The 22,230-nt window shown below is 39.8% G+C and overlaps 3 protein-coding genes across 3 annotated transcripts; 1 reads left to right on the forward strand and 2 right to left on the reverse strand.

Moving 5' to 3' along the window:
- Positions 1 to 8,527: 8,527 nt before the first annotated feature.
- On the forward strand, positions 8,528 to 9,510 carry LOC135797596 (uncharacterized). The gene is made up of 2 exons (XM_065310047.1): positions 8,528 to 8,975; positions 9,036 to 9,510. Exons 1-2 carry the CDS (start codon positions 8,886 to 8,888, stop codon positions 9,426 to 9,428), a joined length of 483 nt encoding a protein of 160 aa, XP_065166119.1. The 5' UTR covers positions 8,528 to 8,885; the 3' UTR covers positions 9,429 to 9,510.
- Kdm5 (Lysine demethylase 5) lies at positions 9,471 to 17,018 on the reverse strand. The gene is made up of 10 exons (XM_065310038.1): positions 16,010 to 17,018; positions 15,366 to 15,682; positions 14,943 to 15,308; positions 14,420 to 14,884; positions 14,077 to 14,355; positions 13,765 to 14,013; positions 13,380 to 13,708; positions 13,081 to 13,318; positions 10,850 to 13,021; positions 9,471 to 10,792 (listed from the first exon to the last, which is right to left on the reverse strand). Exons 2-10 carry the CDS (start codon positions 15,645 to 15,647, stop codon positions 10,343 to 10,345), a joined length of 4,830 nt encoding a protein of 1,609 aa, XP_065166110.1. The 5' UTR covers positions 15,648 to 15,682; positions 16,010 to 17,018; the 3' UTR covers positions 9,471 to 10,342.
- Positions 17,019 to 17,569: 551 nt separating this feature from the next.
- On the reverse strand, positions 17,570 to 21,792 carry GlcT (ceramide glucosyltransferase). The gene is made up of 7 exons (XM_065309466.1): positions 21,078 to 21,792; positions 20,799 to 20,943; positions 20,406 to 20,610; positions 19,808 to 19,920; positions 19,484 to 19,749; positions 19,127 to 19,316; positions 17,570 to 19,064 (listed from the first exon to the last, which is right to left on the reverse strand). The coding sequence occupies exons 1-7, from the start codon at positions 21,182 to 21,184 to the stop codon at positions 18,852 to 18,854; spliced, it is 1,239 nt and encodes a 412-aa protein (XP_065165538.1). The 5' UTR covers positions 21,185 to 21,792; the 3' UTR covers positions 17,570 to 18,851.
- Positions 21,793 to 22,230: the final 438 nt, after the last annotated feature.

Below are 22,230 nucleotides of genomic sequence, written 5' to 3' on the forward strand. Positions count from 1 at the left end.
AGGGTAGCGGTAGAAGTGACTCGTGTTCATAGCACCGTATAAGGGTAGCGGTAGAAGTGACTCATGTACAGGGCTCCGTACGAGGGTAGTGGTTGAAGTAACTCGTGTTCAGGGCATCGTACGAGGGCAGCGGTGAAAGTGACTCGTGTTCAGGGCACCGTATAAGGGTGGTGGTAGAAGTGACTCGTGTTCGCGTAATTATATTTCGATTTTTTTTCATTATTGCCGGCGGACAAGATCTTACACAAACTTGAGTGCGATATTGCAGATACAGAATTTAATTCTCTATAAGGCTATATTTATTTGTTGATGGAGATATGGTTGCACCGTTAGTAATTGCAAAAAGGTTATTTTTCAAGTGTTCTTGTGCCCTCGCGTTAATTTGTTGATATCTTTAAAAATTATTACTGCCGATTGGAAGCGTTTAGCGTGGCGTCTAGAGATGTGAAATTAAGTTATCCGTCGGGTGGTGTTTGTTTGTTGCAGGAATTCGACCTGCAACCCGCGAAAATTTACATAAAAGGGCGATTTTTGCAACTTTTTTCAATGTTAGTATTTTTTCGGGTTTGTACGCGACCTTGGTGGCTCAATAACTTCAGCGCGGTGTCAGAAGATACGGAATTATACTCTTCGTCGGGTTGTATTTATTTGTTGCCGGAATTCGACATGCAACACGCGAAAATTTGCATAGAAGGTGTTATTTTTCACCTTTTTCTTTAAATGTTAGTATATTTTTGGTTTTCACGCGACCTTGGCGACTCAATAACTTCAGCGCGGCGTCAAGATATGCGGAATTAAATTCGCCGTCGGGGTGTATTTATTTGTTGCATGAATTCGACAACAAAGACTATTATGACTATTGTAATTACAATAACTCTATTTACACTTGATTTATGTGTTGTCATCATCATCATCATCATGTCGTTTTAAAGACTTAACAGTCTGTGATTTGTGTTTGCTATTTGATAGATTAAATTTGAAATCATGCGTCATATAGATTTGACTTATTGCATTTTTATGTAAATTTGCTAGTTATTTAGAGAGGGCAATGCATGCGCACTTGCTTGTACGTGTCTCACATGTTCGCTGCTACGCACTTAACGTGACAACTCACTGCCTCATAGACAATTTCGCACTGACACACATGCGCGCCACACTGTTTGAAACACTTTGTTGTTTTGTGAGGTACTATAAGGTGTTCTCAGATGGCGTAACAATGTAGGTTTACCTGGAAATATTCCAGCGAGAGGATTTTGTTTTGTTCAAACGGTGCGATAACGACGAGCGCACATTCTACACTTTCGACTTGTGTTATTCTTTGATGTATGTTCGGTAAATCGTGTTATATTTACTGATAGCCGGTGATAATTAGTGTCCATAAACGTGTCTGATCTTTTATAAGCTATTTATCAGGTGTGTAATCTTCGTAATTGTAAATTTTGCGTGTTTAATTTATTGACGTGTGCGTGAGTCCGTTGCCGTCGGGCGATGGCCGATGAAAATATCAAAGCTATGAACGCTAATAATTAATTGACTTGTGAAAAACGTATTTGTCATCATCATGGGAGCATGGATGTGCTACCTGGTAAATATTGTTATTCCTATGATTATTATGCGAATGACAAGAATTTTAATTCAAAGTTTGAGTTCCGACGGAACTCAGATTCATTACAACATAGCACAAAATGCTGTAGCTTATGTTTTGTTTCACATTTATTTCAGTATTCGCCAACTTGCCGTCGATATACCGTCTTCCATAACCGGTATGTAAAATAATTTCATTATTTATAGTAACTGTTTGCCGTGTTAGTGTAGTGTACCTAGATTGCAATATTCCTCATTACCTCATCTTAGTAACATTTATATGTCACTTAAATATTTGATGATAAAACGATTAATCTTTCATCATAAGAATTTAAAACTACATAAATAGAATTTTAATTTATCATTATTCCACTTTCTTTAACGCCGTGCGAATAGCAACGTCCAAGATTGCCGAGTGTTGTCGCTGCCATCCTTTCGCGCCTCGCTCTGCTTTTCTAGTTTAGTTTAGTTCGCATGTATCGGGTCTATTGCAATTTGTGCGCGGGCAGTCGTCGCGGCCATCCTTGGGCCGGCTTTGCGCGTTCGGGCAGCAGGTAGTCTTATCATGAACTGTTGCGACCGTGTTTGCCTCGCTGAAGTACAGCATGCACTATTTTAAGACTTTGTCGTATAGAGAATTTTCAGTAGATTAATAATTTTCAATCCGTTGCCCTATGTTGTTTCCATTTATTAAAATAATAGAAAATGAAAATGTCCAATTTTACTTTTAAATACGGTTTCGAACGTGACGTTTTCTTATGAATTAAAATTTCATTTTCGAGATTTCCAATTAAACTAACTTATTCTATAGAGAATTTTCCGTAAATTAAGACTGTGCCATTCGTTTCTTTTTATCGTCAAAAATTGAAAAATTGCAATTTTTAGCACTTCCAGTCGCGGTTTTAGGCCTTTTACTCCATTAAATTAAATTATTTTAAATTTCCATCAGTTTCCATTTCCACAGTAACTTCGTAAAAATTTTCCTAGATGCCGAATTTAATTCTGTATCTCCCGGTATCGAAATTTATGGCAAGAAAATTCCGTAACGCGAGTTATATTGAAAGTTGTGTGTGTGTGCCTTAGTACTTGTTGCCCTAGGAATTCTAGTTTTATTAGTATAACACGCGAACGCGGTGTCACAGTAACTTCGGAAAAATTGTCCTAGTTACCGAATTAATTCTGTATCTCCCTGTGTCAAAATTTATTGCGATAAAATTTCGTAATGTGAGTTATATTGAAAGTTGTGTGTGTGTGACTTAGTATTCGTTGCGCTAGGAATTGTAGTTTTTTATAGTATAACACGCGAACGGGATATCACAGTAAATTTGGAATAATTTTTCCAGATGCGGAATTTAATTTTGTATTTTCCGGTATAGAAATTTATTGCGAAAAAATTCCGTAACGCGAGTAATATTGATAGTTGTGTGTATACGCACTTGTACTTCTTGCGCTATGAATTGTAGTTTTTTATTGTAACACGCGAACACGGTTTTACTGTAAGTTCGGAATAATTTTCTTTGATGCGGAATTTAATTCTGTATCTCCCTGAATCGAAATTTATTGCGAGAAAATTCCGTAACGCGAGTTATATGTACAATTGTGTGTATACGCACTTGTACTTCTTGCGCTATGAATTGTGGTTTTTTATTATAACACGCGAACGCGGTCTTACTGTAAGTTCGGAATAACTTTCTTAGATGCGGAATTTGATTTTGTATTTCCCAGTTTCAAAATTGATATACGCACTTGTACTCTTTTTGCGCTAGGCATTGTAGTTTTTATTATAACACGCGAACGCTGTCTTACGTAAGTTCGGAATAATTTTATTAGATGCGGAATTTAATTCTGTATCTCCACTGTGTTGAAATTTTTTGCGAGAAAATTGAAAAATTGTCATTTTTAGCACTTTCAGTCGCGGTTTTAGACTTTTACCCATTAAATTAAATTATTTTAAATTTCGGTCTGATAGAGCATTTTTCAATCTTCCATATTCAATAATAAAAGTCACTTTGTTGAAAATCGTGGCAGTAAATTGTCATCAAAAATTAAAATTTCATCTTTTAAATTTCTATTTTAACTAGCCTTATAGAGAATTTTCCGAAGATTACGAATCTGCATCTGTTCCTTTCTATCTCTTTTAATTTACGAGATATTTGTAATTGAAAGAAATGAGCAATTGAAATTGAAAAATTTCACTTTTGAGCAATTTTAGTCGCATTTTTCGACTTCATTAAATTAAATAATTTTATATTCTTATCTAATAGAGATATATATCCAATATTTCATAATCTACTATTAGATTTTCATTTTAGCTAGCTTATCTTATAGGAAATTTTGCGTATATTAAGAATTTAACTTAGGTATACAGTAAACTTATGCAAAGACAATTAGAAAACAATAAATTATTTATTTTTATTGGTAAATTAAAAATTCCTGTTTTTCTTCATCCTTATTGCATCCCAAAACCAATATATTCTTTTCTTATGCCGAGAAATATTGAAAGTAAAATAGATTTCGTGTATGTGTGTTATTTCAATATTGTGAATTTTACTTTCGTCTTCTCAACTACGTGTTTACCACTACGTTTGTGTATAAACAACTTTTTTGTTCGACTGACGCTACGTACGCTATCGCTTATCGCTACGTACCCTGCCTTGTACTTGGCTTCGCGCAGCGCATACAGCAGTCGTTTCACCGCGTGGTTCGCGAACGCGTCTCTCTAATCGCCATGCGTTTTCAGACTTCAATTATTCATTTAATCGTCGTGTTTTCTTTTCATCATCAGCAAAATATTCGTTACGAGCATGTATGCTTGTTTTGTTTGATGAGTTGTGGCGGTTAGAGTGTTCATAACTGAGAAATAAGTGTCCGTTAATCTCTGCGCGAGTTTTCGGTAGATAATATAATAATATATTATATTTTCGGATCTAAAATTTCTTCATCAATGCATTGGTAGGTGTTTAAACACTTTTTGTCGCAAGAAGTTAAGGCGGTTTAATTTAAATTGGTTATTCCATTTAAGGGATATTCATTTTGCAGATTACAAACACATGGTAGCATTTTTATCAGAATTCTTAGTTCCATTTCCGAAAATAACATGCATAATTTAATTATTACAAGCACAGTGTTAAAAAGTATCTGAGGATTATTAAAATGACAATATTTTTGTGGTGAACGTTTTTAATCGAATTACAATCCTTATCATCATTAAATTAAAAGTTTCGTGTTGATCTAATAAAATCTTGTACGTTGAATAGTTTTTCGCTATCATAGTCTACATACATCTTAATACTTACAAGTAAATAGTAAGTAAATAGCCGTCTGCTGATTTAGATGTTTTCCACCGGATGTTCTATCAATTTATGATGATGCTTCACCCGTCGGTTACCTTATGCAGTTGATGCTGTCATCAAATAATAAATATATACACAATATATTAAAATGTAAGTGTTTTATTCTTGTAGCACCATTTTACTGAACTTCTCCGATGATTTTCGGGTAAATCTTTGAATTTATGTTAAAATTGTTTTGGTATAAATTTCTCTCGACATGATATGAATATTGACCATTTTTGTAGTTTCCAATTATATATGTATGTATATTTGTTTTCCCAACAACACTTAGTAAATCGCCTTTATTTGTGAATTTTGAGTGTTCTTTGTTTTAAACTTGGGGTTTTCCTTCTGGAACACCCTATATATTTGCTTTTCTTTGTGTCCGTGAAAACTTTCCTTCAGCTGTGGTTTTAGGGCTTTTTTGTACTTCAAGTTTTTGTAACACCCTGTTTATTAGTTTCCTGAAGTATCGGGTGAAAACGAGCAATATTTGTAGTGTTTAGATGTTTTCCTCTTTAATGTTTGAATTTTCTATTTGTGGCACCTTGTATAATCGTTTTCCTTCAAATCTCTGAAAATTTTGGTTTGACTGTTATTAGAATTTAACTTTTTGCACTTTGAATTTTCTTTTTGTAGCGCCCTGTATATTTGTTTCCCAGAGTAACGGTGAGAAACCAGCGATAGTTAAGTGTTTAGATGTTTTCCTGTCTGCACTTAATTTTCTTTTGTAACACCCTGTATTTGTGTTTTCAATCACGAAGAAAATTGACTTTGCTAATTGTTTTATCCCGCTAGAACTTCACTAAGTAGTACGCGCTTACTTGCGCGGCTAAGCAGGTCGTAATCCCAATTTCAATATGGCGGCATGAATTCTGTTGACTGTATTATTTTACATTGTATTTATTAATAAAGAAATGTTAAGAAATATTATGTCTTCTGCTTTGAATGTACCCTTTCTATCATTTCAGGTACAGGTCTCTAAGAGAGGTCCCTCTCTCAGGGGATGATCCCCACTATAAAAATTGTTAAGGTATCCTGTATGACTTGTATACTCCATCTTTCATTTCAGCTACAGGTCAGAACTTGTAAGAATATTTGTAAGTGTCCCCTCTCTTGAGACGACTTAAAAATTAGAAATATTTTTACAAGTCCTTAAAAGGACGTCCTTATAAGGAGTTCCCTCTCTCTGGGGGTGATCCCCCACCATAAAAATTGTTGATATGCCTGAGTATTTCGGGGATGAAGCGCAGAGACATCGTAGCTGTAGGTTGGGCCGGGAGCAATGGACGCATCGAAGCAGTGGGCGATCGACCAGAGCGCCGGAGGCGCTCTGAGAGATCGACCTGTGACTGTCTTATAACGACACGTGCCAAAAAATTTAAAAATCTGATCCTCTCCTGTTGCTCTTTCTTCTATCTCCTCCTCCTCTTCTCTGCAATTCCTTCTTCTACTTCTCCTATTTTCTCTGTTCTCCCTTTCTCTATTGTTTCTCAATTTCTCTTATATTTCGTTGCAGTTCATATATGCAACCCAAATTTCTCGTGTTATTTTTATATTTGAGAAAAATGCCTTCTATACCTGGGATTCGATCCGTGCCTACCAGCATGCCAACAGGTGCACGTGTCCACTCGACCACCGAGTGTTTTTATCATTTATATTTGATTCTTTTATTTATGTTTCTATTTTATGTAACTTTTTAAAAACCACAACACAAGTCTCAGATATGTTACACTTACTGCACGCGTTTAATATCTATATTGATTGTGTGAAAAGCTCATATACTGAAAACGGCAAAAAGGATACCAAAAGCAAATATGAATGAGATATTAATTGATATTAATTTTATTTTATTGACTACATTTACAAATACAAACATTTATTATACAGAAAAATATCGACAACTATTAAATGCCGCGGAAGACTTGCCTTAAAAATGCGCACATTTACAATTCTTCTGCGATAAATATTCGAACTCCAGGGTCCCTGTAAGTGTAAACTTCTTCTCCGGACACATCCGTTGTCTACTTATACGAATTAAACATAAATCCAAGTTATTCTGGGCGATAACCGACAGCGGACACGCACGCCGTGCACATGCAGGCCAACACGAGTGCAGTATAATCCACACGCGAAAAATATTCCCGACGACCGACAGTAGTTCACTCGTGCTATTATCTGGCAAAATTCCGTTCACGCGCAATTCTAATAAATGTCGTCGATTGCTTATTGAATATAAATCGATTTACGATCAATTTATAATAGGGAGAAATAAAACTAGTCGCGATGAACACGCGTGTTCTGCTCGGCAACCGGAATGGAACTGAATGCGCGCTATGAACCGACCACGCGGTGTTGTTATTACGATAAGCTCAACCAAAAATTGTCTACATACAAATATTCGTGTATCTAAACTATACCTGAATAACATTGTCACAACTAGCACACTAGGCAGTATTTTTACGGCGCTCCCATCTACAGCTAATTAATTGCAAGATGGAGACCATTTTCGGAAGCAAATAAAATTAAAAAAAAAACAATACACATTACACATTACTATTAGTACGACTAACGGACAAAAATTCATATTTATATAAATATTACATTTTTATAAATGTACATATTTCAATTATTTTTTAAATTTTAATAGTAAGTAGATAATATTTACCAGACTTTCGGCGACATGAATCCTTGTGGTGGGTTGATCCCTGACATTGCCAAACCTCGCACACGAGTGCCCGAAATAAAATCAAAATCATCCTTCCTGCTAGGATTAAAGAAATCCATTTTACAATGCTTCGCGTCATTACTATCTTGTTCTTCCACCCATAAAGTACCACATTGCACAAACACGTTTCACTAACACGCGTGGTTTAAAAATCCAAAAATCCAATTGGAACTAGATCTAACAACCGGCGGTCGACGGCACACACACGCGCGTGGAAAATAAATCCACCCAATTTTCTATTTCACAAGAAATAAACCGTCAACTCTTCACGTATTAGAACTAAATGACGTGTGTTTTAAAATAATGTATGCAAAAGTTGCTGGAAAGAGCAAATGAAAAGGAGAATAACACACGTACAACCACAACCGCAGCGCAACACCGACTGAGTATGTAAAAAGATTGACTGTTTCCGATACTTACACCCTCTAGTATCAAGAAAATAAAACAATTGACAATAATAAGAAAGGTGCTCACTAGCGCCATCTATTTTCGGCTGCAGAAACTATTATTGTATTACAGGAAACTGCACCAGAGCTACAAAGCAATGAAGAAGTTGCAATTGCGCTTTAATAAATTATTTGTATGAAAGTGATTAATAAAGAATTTCAATATTTACAATCTGATGCATGTGCGGATATCTTGTTAGATCATACTGAGTCAAAATTAGGTGCCAGGAACACACAAATACCGTTTTTATGACTTTCCTGTACCCTAATCATAATATACCTACTTATTATCCGATTATTGAACATACACGATGTTGCATTAAGTCGTTTACAAGACAATAACACTACTGTACATTTTTAATCGATCTAATACAATTAATAAATATACGCATAAAAAATTTCAAAGAAAATATATCTTTATAAATGAAACCCATTTTTCAAGATGTTTTAATCTCATACAATACCCCTTGGCTACATGTAACTGCGCGTCGCCTAAGTAGAAATTTCGCTATTTACTCGAACATGTTCGCATTACCAGCCGACAGAAGTTGTTTAGCGCAAACAAACGCAAGCCTATGCGAAAGTAATCAGACCGGCGAGTGACAACCGTAACCACCAACACAAGAGACTCCCAGTGGCCCCGCGCTAATCTGACCTGACCCGTAGGCCAATATTAGAATCACGAACCCGTAAAAATAAGCAAACACACACTCACCTTTAGAGCGAAAAGTATTTAAGATCCGGAAAACCAAACGATCCTTTCAGTCGCCAGGAGTCCCGACCATCTATCGCACGATGAAAAACATCAGAAGTATTGCAGCGGTAGCGTCCATTTTGATTCTGTCCTTGGTAGCTTTTGTTACGTGCACAATGTCCCTGGAAGAGGTAAGCTATAAATTCACTCATTAATATATTTAACACAAAATATTGTAAATCTGCTTCTAGACGTACGATCCAACATCAAACGAATTGAAGTTATCGGCAAGTTGTATTGAGGGCTTCAATGCCTGCAGGAACTTCATGACAAATCAACGATGCTTCGGCCGTAGCATATGGAAGCGCACTTCGCGAGCGGATGCCTCCGGTCCATTTTGGGCCAACCGGGGCAAACGTGATCCTTACTTAACAAGCAGCCGTTTGTATGCTGAAGAACCACGCTGGGAACTTGTGCGACCCGATGAGGACGGCAGCTATGATCCATACTTCACCACCCGCGGCAAGAAACTAAAGGATAACATTCGCAATCGCCGCACGGAAGAAAAGATCTTCTATGGCGCCGCATCACCATTTCTTGCAGCCAGAGGCAAGAAGGATAATTCCGACAATTTTACAGAGTAATACAATCATGTGAAAGCGTTTCATATATCATAGAACAATGAATTAATTGAAAAATATATTCAATGATGCTGATTTTGCTAAATTTGATCTCATGTGTAATAAAGTCAATCAGTGATTATCCCTCAAAGGTCTCAAAATGAGATTTCGCTAACGTGCGCGTGCGTGGCGTGCATGTGTGTGTGTGTGTATAATGCAAAATCTTGTTATCCATTAAAAAATTATACTATATCTTGTGAATAAAGTAGTAATTAACACATCCACAAAGTATTTACAATAAACGTAATACTTAAGTAACATTCATGTTGTTTGCGCTCAGATGCAGCGTTCAATCTGCGAATGTAAAGCAACGTCACTTGTTTGCTTCTCGCATCGCCGCTGCTGGATTTTCGTATAAAAATAAATGAACACTACGCAAAGTAACCAATCGTTCCGTCCTACACGTAATCTATATACATTATACACTCTATTCAAACAAACGCAATACTGTTTCTTTAATTTCCGCCCCGACGCCTTGTGTGCTTAAAATGATTCGAAGAAAATCAACGTGACTAAACACAATTCGTAAGTTATAAAGTAGAAATACAATATTTAGTAGCGAAATATACTTAGAATGTAAATAAATAAACGACGAAAAAGATTAATTAGTAAATTACACTGGGGATTCACTCCGAAGGCCTGGTGTCATTATAACTAAAATTATCACAAATAGAACGCATCATTTTTAAAAGTAAAATCGCATATTGCAAGCCGCTGAATGAAACCTATACGCAACAATTTCAAGACAATGTGTAACGATCTCGAATTCAATTAGCTAAACTCACATCAGTGACATCAAAAATTGACGAAATATGACACCAATTGTTTTTGGTCTTCGCGCCACTTACATCTTCAACTACGTATGAAATTATGTAAATTTAATACTCTATAACTAGCTCGCTGGCGCTGTTCGCCAGTTTCAATTGTTCTTTCACCGTCTCAGGGGGCGAACACGCCGAGCAGTAGTAATCCTCGTCCTCGTTAATGTCTTTCGCCGAGAGACCGACGCACGCCATGTGGAACCACTGTTCGCAGCCGCCGTCGCACTGAACCCAATCGACTTCATCGCCGACGGGCTTGAGGCACTTGGCAACCGCGCACATTGCGTCCTCGTCAGCTTCCTCATCGGAGCTCGATTGCGAATTACGCGCCCGGCCTTTGCGTTTACGCGTTGCCGACGCTGCCGCTTTCACGCCATTACCGCCCGGCTCCTTTTGATTCCGCTTTTTGGGCTTCTTCACTGCAGTCAGCTCCTTTTTCTTCGCGGGTTCTTCAGTCTCCGAGCGGCGTTTCCGCCCCTTTCGAGGTGTTTGCGTCTTAGTTGCAACCTACAAAAATTATCACTATAATATTAAACAGTTCGAAAAAAATAGGAAAATACCTACATCGAAATCAATTATATTTGGATTCTTGACGTAATCTCTGGCCATAAACGCCACCTGAAACAATTGCACGTTCTCTTCCAGCGACACCTCCAACATATCGCCTTCCATCAGCAAATCCGCTAATAATTCCTTGGTGCCTTCTTTTAGCTGCACACAGAAATCATTCTCGGCTAGCTTCGAGTGCATCGAATATGCGTGTTCTTCTTTACAATCTTCATCATCTGAAGAAATACTACTTATCGCCGACTGCGACTCATCTTCGCTGCTCATCGACACCAACGAAGCGTCTTTATCACTCTTCTTTACATCTCCGTTCTTGTCGTGCTTCGATTTAGAATCATTATACTTCTGCGTCATGGTTTGAATCTTCGCCGTTGCAGCCGCAACATCCGGATGACTCAACAAATTTCGCGCCCGGTCCTGCCAATTCATAGCGCGCTCAGTCAAACACTGCAACGCGTCACCTTCCGGTATTCTTGTTAGCAGTTTCTGCAGCGCCATGAGAAGGCACAGAATTGTTTCCAGGCGCGGACGTCGCGTACGATTACAATTCGTGCAAAGGAACTTACAATCTTTGAAACCAATATGGATGCCGGATGCTTTTAGGTTCTTGCGCAGTCGTCGTCCGCTTACTTTCGGCAGCGGCACGCATCCGGAATGAAACCAATCATTACACAGTTCGCATTTCATCATCAATCCAGATGCAGGCTTTAAACACACGCAGAATGTCGATTCGGACTCTTTTGTCAATACTTTTGCCTGATTAGCGAGCCTCGTCGTCTCGATAAATTTCATTTCACGGTCTTCCGCGTCCTTAAACGCCGCAACCAGTGATGCTTGATCCATATTTTCCGTTATCTTGAAAACATCCTCTGTGTTTCTCTTCCGGCCTTTAGCGGGAGCAATCTGAGATCGTGGAGACAATGCGTCCATTAAAGTTGTTGTAGCAGTCTTCCGCAAAAAAGTTTTCGACGTTTTTTCCTTCCATTCCGTCGCGCCCTTCACATAGCCTTTAAGGCGATCCACTTCCTCCAATTGAAACGGAAAACTTTTGCTCTTTTTGATCAAATCTTCTATTGAAGACAGATACGGATAAAACTCCAACGAGTTCATTTCTTTGAGAAGTTTGTACCAATCTTTGACATTATTTACACTGTCAACCAAATGATTTTCAGTTGGAAGGTACACATCAATTTTACCCGCCGCTTTTATCAAGTTTTCCGCTTCTGATAACACATCTGGACCGGTTTTCTTAAATAGTGCTTGTGCTTTAGCTTCCCAGTCCTGTGCCTGAGTTATAACACCCTGTATATCACTCAACATACTCTCAATGAGAGAATCATTTGGTAACACAATTCCTTTGCGCAACAATGTTTGCAAAGTCTCAATGTCCGCTATGTCGCCGGACTTTTTACGCGCGTCAAACACTTCCTTCACCCATTTTAATTGACTATGACGATCGGAAAGCGCCTTCAACGTGGGGAGTTCAATACACAAATCATTACTCGAGTTAATCGTCTCCTCCACCTCCTTCAACTTACAATCTGAGAGCGCCACTTGTAACAATCTCTCAGCTTCCTTTTCAAAGTTATTCGTACGATCTAAAAGATCCTTGATGATCTTTTCCTCGTCTAAAATACACGCTAAACTATCAATCTCCTCGTAAAACAGGCGCAACTCTTCGAGAGTGAGTTTATTTTTCTGATCATACGAATTTCGCGTGCGTACCTTTTTAAGATCGAGTTGGCGTATGACGCTGGCGCATTTTTCGGCGTCTTCTATGGCATTCGCGAGCGTTTGCATCAAATCAGATTTAGGAAAACTTTTACCTTCGGCTTCAGCAGCCAGCGCGCGTAATTCATTGAGCGTTACGCTTTTCGGATGCTTCCGATCGAGCACCTTCTTGACGCCGTCGGCCCATCGATCGAACGACTCCGCTTTTTGTTTGAGACTTCGCAGCAATGGAAGTAATTCGTCGAGCGTGTACCTGTAGCGCAGGGTGTGTTTATTAGGCGCGCATTTGCAAAGGGAAGAATAATGACGCAAGCAGACGATGTCCTTGGTGCATCCGCAGGTGAGCGCGGACATAAAACACGTTGTCTTGCAGATTTCGCACTGCCGTTCGTCGTCTGGGAGAAGTTCAAACGCTTCGCGCTCGGCATTTGTTACGCCCTAAGTTTTAATAATAATATTATTAAATAATTAATCACAAAATTTATACGCAAACCTACCCAATCCAATAAACTTTTCCGTAGTTTCTTCTCAGTTTCGACCATTCGCAGCATATCAGTATACGTTGCGGCTGCCACAGTAATATCCAACTTATCAGAGTTGGTCGCCATTTTGCACACAAGTTCGTCATGCGAGAAAACGCAAAATCGGCGTAATTGCGAATAATGCATGACGCATTCTCGACCCATAGCAATCCAGTCGGCCGGCGCAAAGTTGACAGCTTCGGCAAAGTTATACCTGTGAATAATCAGTAAAACATAAATAAACTACGGGACATTTAAATAAGTATTGCATTTACCCTTGATTGAAACCAGCGTGATATGCGCGTGGAAACGTGATGACAAACTCGCCAGCATGTTGGTCAGTGCGGAAGACTTTCACTCCGGCATTCATCAAAATGTTCGGATTCATAATCGTCACAAGCTGATGCAGTAAATCCGGCTGAGTGTGGAAGAGTTCCGGTGCGGCACTCTTCATTGTCTTTTCGAAAAGTTCCGCCTGCATTCCGGATACGCCGTACCAAGTTTTTGGTTCGCCCCAGTGCAGGTAATTGATGGAATAGCTCCAGTGATCCTCGTTGTGCCAACAGAATGTTGCAAAACACATTCCAACATACATCCATGGAACCTAAAAAGCAAATTATATCAAAATAAAACAAACTTTTGTTCGTTTTGAACGCTTACTTTCATTCCAGAAATGTCCGCATTTATGTATCCAAGCACAGAACCTTCCAGGACAGGTAAATTGTTCAAATTCCAACCGGAGCATGCGTATTCCTGATCCCCCGGCTGCAAATTGATGGAATTCTTCGTCGGGAATCCAGAACCGTGATCCATTGTGTGTAAATCAGCGCCATACTCGACTGTGACATCCTCATCAATGGAAGAAACAATTCGCCAGAACTCTTTCTCCACCATTGAAGTAGAAACAAGCTAAATACAAATAAATAATAACACAATAAAAGAAATTTTTCTACATAAAGAACGTTTGCTTACATGAACAGGCATATTAAAATACTCAGACTTGAATGTATCCGCCATTTCGCCAAACTGCTGCAGATTGTACTCTCTGTGCGCTTGCTCGAACCCAAACGCCTCTGTCGGCTTGCTCACCTCTGCGGCAATGCACCGCGGACAACACCAATCACCTTTGGGAATCTCCGCAAGTGGCGGCATCAGACAGAACGTGTGATAGCTATCATCACAACCATCGCAGAGCAGCATCTGCTCTTCGGCGTCACCGCGCTTGCAATTCTGACAGATGTACTTAGCAAGCTGGATAAAAACAAAAAGAAAACATTAGATAATAAGATTATCCAAAGGCTAAACGGTGTCTTACAGGATCACAGTCAAATTGATAGTCAATAACCTTGCCACGCGTCTTGTCATCCGCCTTCTTACGAACGTTGAAACCGGCCATCTTAGGCCCAGCGCCGAAGAACTGCAGACGTTTCAGTTCCTTACTGCCCACCTCACCGGATTCATCTTTGATAGGCGATCGTAGTTTGGTGCCGTTGAGCTCTTTGATATCTTCCTTTACATCTTTATCTTTTTCCTTGTTTTCTTTGTTATCACGCTTGGAATCCTTTTCGTCCATCTCCTTATCATCAGAGGAATCTTGTTTAATCTCAACATCACCATTACTTTTAGCTTTTTTCCCATCCTTCGGTTTTTCGGCGCTTTTTAATGATCGGCGCATAACGCCATTTTTCTTTGGACTTCCGGTGGGTACGTCAACTTTGACAGGTGGTCTGTAATCGTCGTCTTTCGGCTCTTTAATGATTTCGAATATTTCCCCAGGGTTCTAAAATAATCATTACAATTAAAATCATAATTTTTAAACGCGAAGAAATAAGTTTTACCTTTTTCTCATTTATGAACAATTCATATGGGTATAAAAGTCGCTCATAATGAGTTTTCAAAATGGTTCCGGTGCCCTTCCCGTATGGATATCCCATGTGCACGGCGATCTTCGCCCACTTGCGTCCGTTAGTCGCGTGGACGAAACCACCCTCGTTCTCGACAAGTCGATGAAGCGTATACAAATCCAGCGCACGTTTTTCCACCATTGGGATTTTCAGCGATGAACCCTGCAGCTCCCAGAACTTCGCGATCTGGTCGAGGAAGTTTAACTTGATGCGCGTTTTTGCTTCCAGCTCATTTAAGCGCTGTATTCGGGGCGTAAACTTCAATTTGTCCACGTCTACCGTAAACGGTGGTTGCCAATTCTTAAAATGACAATTAACACAATAAAAACCTACGATGTAAATTTAAATTTTACTTACAGCCGGCGGTTTAATTTTACAGATGCCAAACTTCTCGGCGATCGGGCGAATTTTATCGATGTAAACGAGCGGCTCCTGAAATTCCGCTTCGGTAGGACTAAACACGGGCGCTTCCGGTGGAATGATGAATTCGAAGCCGCCGCTGCCGACGCGTGACCCATTCGTCGTCGGTGGCTGCTCCTTGTTGCCCCCTTGGGCCTGTGGTTGCGGTTGCCCTTGGGCAAGACACTGCGCCGCCCCATTGCACGCGTCCGTGGTGTTCTTGTCGTCTTTGCTCATCATGCTCGCAATTACATAATTGACTGGATCAAACCATGCTGCGACAAAGAAACAAAGCGTCAACGCCACTTGCAGTTGCAGCATACGGCACCACACTCACATTCACACACGCACTAAACACACGAGAAAATGTATAAAAGTGATTTGAGTGCCATAATTAACAAAATGGCTGCACGGGAATGGAAACTTGCAACGAAAATTCAACAACGCAAAAAACATATTCGTTTTCTTTGTGACCAGCGCACGGATTGGAGTCGATGTATAATGGTGGCGGAAAAAAATCACTAGCCAATTGTTACTATGTATGTGAGAATTGCTGTGGTGCAATGGAATTGCACTCAAATAAATCGAATTGTAATACTTACATTAAAATGTCATCAAATGTTGCGATCCCAAACGTGCTCGAAGCAGCAAAGCCTCGCATTCGACGCACTTCACACTCGACTCACCTCAAACATCAAAGTTTCGTATTGGTGTTTCGAGCGTCTACTGTTTCACTTCGGCCCTAGCGCACCGCACTTTTGACTCGCACGAAAGTTTTCACACGACGCGAAAATCACTCCTGTGTCAGCGCGGAAAGCGTACAACCCGTCCCACCATCCGAAATGGGTTTCGATAGATTGTTGAATCCGCACTGCACACTCGCGAACATGTAGAGTACGTCGAGTACCACGCCAATAACATCGAATTAATATTATTCAATTAGCACGACGCGAGAATCTCGCTCCGGAAAAAGTTCGATAATCGTGCAATTGGCGCACTGATTTTTTTTTTGCTGCTTGAGTGTAACTTTCTGACGCGTGTTTTACTTCTTCGTCGATGGGATGTGATGTCAACCCGTTTAATGTCCGTCGAGCAGCACCAGCGGCACCAGCAGCTCGGACTTGGACTGACTCCCCACTCGACACTCGATCATTGATTGCGGGCGCACACAACAAGCAAAAGCTGGTTGCGCTGGTTGTGCTCGTCGCCGCCGAGCGTCGTGTGCGGAAAAACTGAACCAGGCGAAGTCGCGAGATGATCAAAACACAGCAGTGATTATGTCGAAGTAGTTGTCTTGTGCGCCGGGCGCGCCGGGTTTATTCCATCACAATGCGGCACATTAGACGACCGAACGCGAACTGCATTGAAAACACCGTCCGGAAAGCATCAGCGGCGAGATGTACACTGCGTTTGACTATTGGTTTCAGGTTAGGTTTGCAGCCTGGGCAGAGTTTGTACGTGACGCGCAATCGACCAAACGATTTCTCACGACCTTATCAAAGTGCGTTTTGCACTGCGCATGTGTGCGAACGAATTGGCCGATTGTAAAATCTTGTTTCGTTTGTTACTGATACTTTTTCAACAAATTACATTGTGTATACTTTACACTTAATCTTAAGGTTCAACAGTTTTGTTTTTTATCTTTTACACATAATTGCTACTTATTTTTTGGCTTTCCATTATTAATTCATTGCACTTTGTATAATTAATTATTTATCGAATAATTTCCGCATTAAAGTAATACGCACAGCGAACAAAGACTGCAAGACCAAAGGGGAAAACGCTTGATAAACCCGTAACCATAGTAACTAGAACCCAGCGAATTTATTTTCAACAGAGAAAATAATTCCGTGCGTTTTTGAGATTACATAAATTAAATTAAACGCTGAATTGTATATTGAACCAATGATTCAATTTAAAACAACCATTTTTTACTCCATCGTCACCCGATAAGAAATTTACAAATTTTATAAATGTAGTGTAAGTAGCGACACCTATCGGCGAATTACTGAAAATCGCTAAAATAATAGAAATCTGTAATTTGTCTATAGTTTCTAATGCTACTCTTACACAATCTGCACCTAATATTCAAAAAGCGTGAATGCAGACAATCAGTCTTTCTTTTATTAATAGACTTACACATTAATACGCTTTATACAAGGTTCTTTTACTTTTTGTATGTATTTGTTGGGCATTGTCGCTTAATTACCGTAATAATAATAAAGCTAGCTACGAATGTACAAGTTAGTTCAAATTTACAATGTATGTACTCTTTTTCTGACAGAGTATGATTTTTGGGGTGGTACAAAAGCGTGAGCCGAATGTCACATTCTAACGCCATTATAAGAACCACTGCAACGCGAAACGTACCAAGCGCGCGCACTCAGATTAATGATTAATTAATCCGATTGCGGAACAACTCCCCTACAGTCGCACCTAGTGTTCTAAGCCATTTCATTTTCATATGATGGTTATTGACTCCCGCCAGTCGGCAATGGCGGTAATCCGTATTTATAAAAGTACAAGTCGCGCAAAGCGCATGCAAAAGTTATGTTTTCTGAACAATACAGCCAATTAGTATTAGTTTTTCCCTTTGTTTTAACTTATCATGCGTATATTATAGGAGTATGTTGATATCACAATCATTGTGACGCCAAAACTTCGACCATTAAATTCTTTATGAAGACATTCATTATTCGACTAGTGTTTTTAAATTCAGTTAATTCCTGTAATTCATTAGTTCGTCCGTCTCCCAATTAATTTATCGTGTGTTTTTTGGACCCAGATGTATGTTTTTTGCATAATTTACATGCTAATCTTAATTAAGCACAACCATCGACGCAAAAAAAACTCAAAGTTTGGTTCAAGTTTTGGCAAAATAAATAGAAATAGAAATAAAATATCAGCGCCATGTTGTTTCGGTAGTTATTCACTGATAACTCACAAACGCAACATGCTAAAATAATAAATATTACTGCGTTCTATTCGAGATTAAATTCCGCATCGAATAATCATCAACAAGTTTACATTGTGATGCGGAACTTAATGTAATGCAGCAAAAAAACAAGTTAAGTAAGTGAAAAGCGCTCATTTGTATGATTCTGCGTCTATTTAAAGCCACTGAATGAATTTCGTCGGCGATCGTATTGAATGGCTAGATGAATCTTTAAATACTATCCTGTGAGAGTATGTACATTACGCTGTGTCCGTTATTGACCTGTTTTTTGTCGCTTTCCGGGACAAAATCAATCCGCACGCGTCTCCTCTGATATGTCTGAAAACTATTTCCTACGCACACAATCGAAGCTTTGATGCTTGCTGCTGCATGGCTAGAAATTGTTCCTGGGCATCGTTTATTGTATCTCCTAAGTCTCTAAAAACTGAGATCCATTATGCAAATTTATAAAATTTGTATCCGTAAGACTGAGCATTGGTGAAGCGCGCCTAATTAATCAGGTATGGCTTGTGGATGCGGTAGCTGTCGACGCGCGCGGGTTTTATCTCTTCGGCGATGCCGCCCCACGCGAGTCGGAATTCACGCGACCGCCAGCGAATCGCCGGATTAAAGAGCGCGTGCAGGAAGAGGCACGGCCCCGAGCACTCGCGGAACAGCCAGCCAACAACAAAATCGAATTTATTAAATGGCAATGTTCCATTCTGCAAGAGAAAAACATAGAAATTATTTGTGTAAATGTCAATTTTGACGGCGAAACACTTACTTGAACAATGGATAATAACAGCCAATCACACATAAACCAAAGTAGAATGTGAATCAAGTAGAAGCAGAGTGAGTCCCACTTGAAAAGCACACTCACCGCCCACGCCGCCAGCGCGCCGATGAGCATACACTCCGAGAGTGGCTCAAAGAAAATAATCGTAGGTAACATCGCCATGCGCAATTTAGCCCACCTATAAATACACAACAAGAAAAAAAAAACTCATTCAATTATTCATATTCATCAACCTTAGTCTACATTACTCCACACGTCTTCATTATTTTATCGATTGTGCGACTAGGTCAACTCCCAAATATTTACGGAATGCAAATGTGAATTTATAAATAGAGCAAGTCTTACCTTGTGAGCCGCGCTTGGAACATGTTCACCTCGCATATGCCCGAATTCTGCAGCGCCGGCTGGCTGCAGATGCGTATCCGCCATTTGCGATCTTTGAAACTCTTCGCAATGAAAAAATCCTCCGCCAGATAACATCCGAATGTTTTCAGCCCGCCTTCCTCATCCAGTGCGGCTTTACGCATCAAACCAGACATTCCAGTGTGACAATTCACGCGTAGTAAATCAGCGACAAGATAAATTCGTGATTGGGCAGTGCCGAAATAGATCTATAACGTGTTTAATTAGTTTTTTTTTATAGTTTAGGGGTGATTTTTTATAAGTTACCTTCTCCAAGGTCGCTGCGAAGCCTTCGCGATCCTGCGTGAAAGGCATCTGATGGACGAGCGCGGTTCCCTCCGACATGAAACTCATCATGTCCTGCAGCGTGTCCTCTTTCACTACAAATTACACGCAATTAATACGATTCCAGTTCGCGCAGCGCTTAATTAACAATAAAACGTGATACGAAAAGCATTCAAGCATCACATAAACACGACAAACACGCAAACGCCACAAATTCCACCAAAAAATTTGACAATTTACATTTTTAGAATTAGTGTTGTTCTACTCACATGCGGCTTGTAATGTTATTTTGTACATGATTCGTGTTTATTTACAATAACAACGCATTTTTCTACTAGGGAACCCAATCTGGCGCACAGCTCAAGTCAGCCAACAGCAAATTATCTATTAATCACTGAAGCATATGGCGAATGTTTATGTTAGTTAGCAGTCTGCGGTAAATATTCCGAATGAACGGCATGCACTAGATGTGTGTGTGTGTGTGTGTGTTTGGTGGCGTGATTCTCGTGAGTCGTGTGATGTGACGATGAATTTTTGTTAAGAGATAGTATAATAGATAAATAAACGTTTAGAATCTTACTACGTATTCCACTGTCAGAAATTAATATAAACTCATAACTAGCTGCCTCATAGGCTTTATGTAAATTATTAATCTTTGGATTAACACCCACACAAGATCCCCCAATAAACAAGTTTGCGTCGACTGACGGATACTTGTCCATCAGGCTTTTTACAACCATTATTGCTGGGTCTGTGTCATCTTCTATACAGAACATTATCTCATACTGAAACAAATAAATCGTTATAGTATTGGTATGATTCATTCAAGTAAAGTGTTAAAAACGCCGCCATTTTGATGTTTTTATCAACTTTTTAATAAAAAACAACAAAAACTTAATTTAAGTGATTGTTTTCACTATAAATCAAGTTATTTAACAAAAAATAAATAAAAAGTTAATCAATTTTTTATTACCTTTGGATAATCCATCTTAAAAAAAGTCTCCAAATTAGAAGACAGATTGGAATCAATGCCAAGCAATGGCTTGAGTATTGTCACACCAGGCAAAGGTACAGCATCACCCAACTGTGGCTTGGGTTTCTGGTGCAACCGAAATTTGCTGAAACACATTAAAACCAAACTTAAAACACTAGTTCAAGGTTGCATGCTATTCATGAGACAGGAAACAGCTTGCATATTATCAGGAGATTATTAATACATGAATATGTGATTGATGGTGATTTGTTGGCTTACCCATAGATGATTGCTAGCAGGTGCAGCAGCCAGAGCGAACACCAAAAGATGAAGAAGAAGATCGCGACCATCGCGACGCCGTACTGCGTGTAAATTGTCGGCGCCATCGGGAATTGATCAATGCGAATACAACGCGCGTCGCCTGCGCCATTCAATCCGCGTGCGATGGTAGAAAGAATGCGAGCGGCGGTCGGTTGCGATCACCATCGCCGCCACTCATGAACTCATCAAGGAGCGCACCAAGCGAATGGTCAAGGTTTGAAGTATTCGAGGTTAGTTTATTGTCTGGGTACTAGTGGTCCAAACCTGCATTGTGACTCAACTTTTGTTTTCGTTACGCTTTTGTTCTCGCCGCTTGTTTATACTGGTTATCTGAGGATGCGTTGGTTGTGGGGTTTTTTTGAATGCGATGCACTGGGTGGATTAAGGCCTTCGGCGCCGCGTTTTTCTTTGGGAGGCGGCGGTGAAAGGCACGGCACGACCGCTGCGGCTAGCGGCGACGCACAGCGACGCGTGAACTGACGCTGCGAGCACCGCGCGCGCACATAGAAACCGATTTACTTCTACTACCGTCGTGGAGGGTGGAAGTGGTGATGTGTGCGTAGCGGCGCTGCGGGCGTTGATTTTACACACCCCACCCGAAACTGCGGTAGAACTTGCCGGCTACTTCTCGAAAGCGCCTTGAAACTTTTCCCGCTGTAGAGGGTTGTTGATTGGAGGTACGCGTTGCGCATGAATGTGGTGGCGTGCGCGATACATCAATATCGGGGCTGGTCGTGGCCGGTGGCGCCACTTTTGTCATTAATACCGAATGAAGCGAATGAATGTTTCGCAATTACCGGGCCTAACAGAGCGGAAAATGAATAAGGAATAATAATTCTCATTACTTCCATACGCCGCCATTCATTTTAACCGCTTTTATGCATTATTTAATTATAACTCCGAATGAAAAACAAGTAATAAACTTTCTACTTGTGAAGGAACTAGTGCGTCTGCGCAATGCATTTTCCTTTACAATACGTCATAAAATGGCGATTTATTCACACGTCTCAACAAAAGAAAGAATTATTTTTCTGGAAATTTCTTTTTCCTTTGTGAAAATGGTGTTTTCATAAAACTTTCAGACGGTAAATTATTTGCCCTTTGTTTACAG

The sequence above is a fragment of the Atheta coriaria genome, unplaced genomic scaffold (assembly GCF_025399875.1).
Source record: "Atheta coriaria isolate IRGN ID8LTWV9N9 unplaced genomic scaffold, Caltech_Dcor_3.1 hic_scaffold_8_pilon, whole genome shotgun sequence".
NCBI classification, from domain to species: Eukaryota; Metazoa; Arthropoda; class Insecta; order Coleoptera; family Staphylinidae; genus Dalotia; species Dalotia coriaria.